This window comes from Drosophila willistoni, unplaced genomic scaffold (genome assembly GCF_018902025.1).
Source record: "Drosophila willistoni isolate 14030-0811.24 unplaced genomic scaffold, UCI_dwil_1.1 Seg829, whole genome shotgun sequence".
Taxonomy (NCBI): domain Eukaryota; kingdom Metazoa; phylum Arthropoda; class Insecta; order Diptera; family Drosophilidae; genus Drosophila; species Drosophila willistoni.
In genome coordinates this window covers 45,357-50,390 of record NW_025814726.1, presented here as the reverse complement: position 1 = coordinate 50,390, position 5,034 = coordinate 45,357, and the positions used below count along the sequence as shown (strand labels likewise).

General features: G+C 44.0%; 1 protein-coding gene across 1 annotated transcript; it reads left to right on the top strand.

Moving 5' to 3' along the window:
- Window positions 1-2,306: 2,306 nt before the first annotated feature.
- On the top strand, window positions 2,307-4,520 carry LOC124462016. Its single transcript, XM_047013415.1, has one exon. The coding sequence runs from the start codon at window positions 2,307-2,309 to the stop codon at window positions 4,518-4,520; it is 2,214 nt and encodes a 737-aa protein (XP_046869371.1).
- The last annotated feature ends 514 nt before the right edge of the window (window positions 4,521-5,034 follow it).

Genomic DNA, 5,034 nt, shown 5'->3' with positions numbered 1-5,034 from the left:
GATGTTCTGCTATTTGGGTAACGCCGTTGTGTCCGTCGAACTTAATGATTTCCGCGTCAAGAACCGCTTGAAGTTCCGGCTCTAGAGTCTCCTGTTCCATACTGGATGATAGTTCTGGCTTTAAGTCCTTGTCACGGCTCTCAGCTTCTACTGAGGCTAATCGGGCGTCCACCTCAGTTACCGGTTCCTTTTTGCTGCCGGGTCGGCGGAATGGGTTTTTACAGACAGCGTCTGGTGTTGGAGGCGGCAAAACTGAGCCTGCTTGACATACTGGTTGGATGCTATGCTGAGAGTCAGAGGTATCCTTGGGCATAGCGGACGTTTTTGCAGGATCCAGTTGATTTATATGAGCATCAGGCTGCGTGGGGTCTTCCGCCACGAGGGATGGCTGAATTGTACAATTGACTGGGCTGTGGGTCTTATCGAAAGAAGGTAATTGTAATAGATAACCTCCACAAAGTATAGAAGTTCCTATGTTCCGAAGGAAATCCACTCCTAGAATAAGGGGATCCATCATCGATGGCATCGCTAACAAGGTCATATGCACGGTCTGTGCCCCGAGGCTGATGGTTGCCCTAAGAGAGCTTTTGATTGCTGCTCGAGTATTATCGGCAAGGTTAATATTAGTATGAATGTCTCGCAGAAGGAACGGAGCGAAGTGTTGAAGAGCCACTTCCTCGTTTATGAAACTCTTGTTCGCTCCTGAATCCAAGGTAGCTACCATTGGTTTTCTATTGACGAAGACATGGAGTTGGATGCGGTCTTTCTTTAGGAATTCTTTAGGAACAAATGAATAAACAATGTCAATCATCAATGAAACGTTAATAATAAAATAATTATAAAATTTTCAAACATTACCGATCAACCGATAATAACAAACAGAATATTATAAGTAATTTAAAAAAAAAAAAAAAAAAAAAAAAAATCATAAAAATAAGATCTATAAGGAATTAAGCACTGAACACAACGAAATCCATGTTCGTCAATATTTAAATAGAATTGGCCTTAGCATTTGTTGCCGAAATTCGGGCCTGCGAATAAACTTCGTACCACTGTAACACAAAACGGAACTCTGTCCGAACAAACAGAATGACGCTCTTTAAATACTTTAAAACTCTCTCTCTCTCATTCTACTCTTGCGGTACTTTATTATACATAAGCTGCAGCTGCATTGATCTAAGTACATACATAAGAACCGCGTGTTCAGTTGTTTTTTCGTAGTCAAGAGGCCAAGACTAGAGTAAGTGGAATGAGATTGTATAATTATTAGTTATAAGAAATTTGTAAAATAACCTGAAATTACTTGCAGAATTAAAAAGCTTACGCTGACCTAACTTGAGGATTAAATAGATTAAATTTATTTCAAAGGCACTAGCAGAGCTAGATTAACTAGTCGAACGAGCAACAATTCTTTTTAATTTCTATTGTGAAATTCTTTTAATTTCTACGTGAAATTAAATTCACTCTTTCGTAAAGAATTCTGAGCAAATTCTTTAATTCCTACGGTGTAGTAGAGCTACGGAGACCTAAAGAGGAGGGACTAATACAAATCCCAAGGAAAGAACAAATTTTAATTTTACCACGCGTAAAATTACGTACATATAGACATGGCAACGACTGGAAACTGTGGTCTGTGCCAGGAGCCGGCCAACCAGGAAATGCTCACATGCTCCAGGTGTGCATCTCAATTCCACTGCACCTGCTGCGGAGCGAAAAACAGTGCCACCTCGAGTTCCTGGATGTGCGAGACGTGTGTGATGAAGGTGAACATAACCTCGAAACTGAATCCCATTTAAAGGTTAACCACCCAGGCAACAAAGATCAACACGTGGAAGATGAAGCAATGCCGGAAGATCAGCAAATACTTTTGCAACAATTAGAGGACGAAATGTGCCTCGAAAGGAATATCTGCGCCGTAAGTACGCCCTACTCAACCCGAGAGTACAGTCAAACGGAGAAGCGAAGTATCATCCACAACATGCTGCTGGAATACATCGATACATAATGATGACGAATGATAGTGCAACCAATACTCCACAGGCGACGAGTACCAGAGCGCAGAGCATGCCGTGCAAAACCAACGGCATAACACCACAACAAGTAGCTGCTCGACAATCAATGCCGAGGGAATTACCAGTTTTCAAAGGAGATCCAAGAGAATGGCCACTTTTCATAAGCACCTATGAAACTAGCACCCGGATCGGTGGATACAGCAACGAGGATGTTTGAAAGGTAGGGCCCTTGAAGCCATAGGAGACAGCCTACTGTTCCCAGAAATGCTGCCGAGCGTTATAAGTACTTTGAGAATGTACTTTGGACGCCCGGAACACATAATAAAACTGTTGATGGAGAATGTGCGAAATTTGCCTCCTCCAAAGGGCAAGCTAGAACCGCTGATCGAGTTTGCATTTGCGGTGAAAAATATGTGCGCTACCATTAGGGCAAGCAAGCTAGATGCGCACCTGAACAACCCTACGTTATTACAAGAGCTTATCGAGAAGACGGGACCTGATATGATGCTTAACTGGGCTCTACATTCAAAATCCATACCCTACCCGAACATACAGCACCTAGCGGATTGGTTGTTTGAATTGGCGGAAGCGGCGAGTCGCGTATCTACGCCCAACATATTACTAGAAAGCGACAAGAAGAGAATCAACAGAGGAGTGATGCATACACATACCGCAGCGCCTACAGATAGCCCTAAAAACACAGTCTGTGCGATATGCAAAGGACACCACAAACCAGTGTCTTGCGAAAAGTTGTTGCGGATGTCAGTCGAAGCCAGGTGGAACGCGATAAATAACCATCACCTATGTGCTCAGTGCCTCAAAAACCACAAGGGATCCTGCTGGAGTCGCGTAGCTTGCGACATAAATGGCTGCAAAGCAAAACATCACCGTCTCCTTCATAAGGACGTGACGGAAAGCGTTCTGCACAATCATCGTGGGTCACTAACCAACCAGCCGGAATGCTATGTTCGAATCGTTCCAGTCACTTTGCACTCCAATTCGAAATCCGTCGATATCTACGCATTTATGGATGACGGATCGACTCTAACACTTGTAGAAGAAAAATTGGCTGATGCGCTCGAAGTGAAAGGTTTCGCCAATCCACTATGCATTAGATGGACCGGCGATGTTAGTCGGCAGGAGCCGGAATCCAAGCAGCTGAACTTGAAAATCTCAAAACAAGGACTGGGCAATAAATTGTTTAAAGTAAATGAAGTCTGTACGGTTAAGTCAATTGATCTTTCAGCCGAGACGATGATAGCAGATAGGATAAAACAGAGATATCCGCATTTAAAAAACCTGCCTATCCCGAGCTTCATTAACGCAATGCCTCAAATGATAATCGGCAGTAATAATCCGAATCTCATAGCTTCGCTAAAGGTGCGCGAAGGAAAATGGCAGCAACCAATAGCTGCAAAAACGAGACTAGGATGGACTATATATGGCGGATCGGGACGATCTGGGGGAGGACTCAACCTGCATCGCTGTCAATGCGATCTGGATTTGCATGAGATGGTTAAAAAACATTTGCTAACGGAGGAAAAATCACCGCCGATATTTACCAAGTCCCCTGATGAAGAGCGATCTCTACAGATTCTGGAGGATACTGTTAGTTACAGCTCGCGGACGTACACCACGGGATTGCTTTGGAAAGATGGCCCCCGTGTATTTCCAAATAGCCTGCCGGTAGCAAAACGACGACTCTTATGCATGCAAAAGAAAATGGCAGCAGACCCTCATTTTGCGAATGAGCTACATAATCAAATACAAAACTTGATAGCCAAAGGCTATGCCAGAAAGTTGCCAGAGGAAGAAACCAGGGAGAAACCCGAAAACGCATGGTACTTACCCATTTTTACTGTTCGAAATCCACATAAACCTGACAGGGTAAGATTGGTGTGGGACGCGGCAGCTCAATCATCAGGAGTAGCCCTAAATGACTTTCTTCTAAAGGGGCCCGATTTGCTCGTGCCCTTGCTGCAGATTATGTACAACTTTAGGATGAGAGCAATCGGCGTGAGCGGTGACATCGCCGAAATGTTCCATCGAATAGCAGTAAGAGAAGAAGACGCTAAAGCACAACGATTCCTATGGCAAAATCAGACAACCGGAGTCGTAGAAACTTTCCAATTAAATGTGTTGACATTTGGAGCCACGTGCTCACCCTGTATAGCGCACTATGTGCGCGACTTGAACGCTAAGAAACACGCGGACGAGTTTCCTGCGGCAGCTAAAGCTATTCAGTCAAGTCACTATGTAGACGACTACATCGATTCATGCCATTCAGAAGAAGAAGCCATTACATTAGCGAAGGAAGTTAGAGAAGTCCACGCGGGGGCTTCCATATGCGCAAGTGGTGTTCGAACTCCAAACGGGTACTCGCTGCACTTTGCGACACAACAACCTACGACGAAAAACAGTTCTTTAACAGTGAAGAGATACACTCTTATGAGAAAATATTGGGCATGCGGTGGAGCCCACATCAAGATGCCTTCACCTATGCACTAAAGTTTGTACGCCTGAAGCGCAACATAATAGCGACAAAAGTCGCACCAACCAAAAGGGAAATTTTACAAGTTTTGATGTCAGTTTTTGACCCCATGGGTTTTGTATCCTGTATAATGATGTATCTCAAAATACTGCTTCAACAAGTTTGGCGATCGAAGATTGATTGGGATGAGGAAATACCACCCAATCTGCAGGATATGTGGCAATCATGGCTGTCCTTCTTACCCTTGATAGAGAACGTGCGAATTCCGAGATGCTATTTTAAAAATTGGCATGCAAAAGACTGCCGAGTTCAAATTCACGTATTCGTGGATGCGGGAGAAGACGCCTACTCTGCCGTTGCGTATTTCGGTATCGTACAAAATAACCAAATACTTTTGAGTCTCGTTTCAGCCAAATCCAAGGTAGCTCCGTTGCAGCCGCTTTCGATACCCCGCTTGGAGCTACAGGCAGCAGTAACTGGAGCGCGACTGATGAAAAATATAATAGCACAACATGAAATCGACTTTGAGGA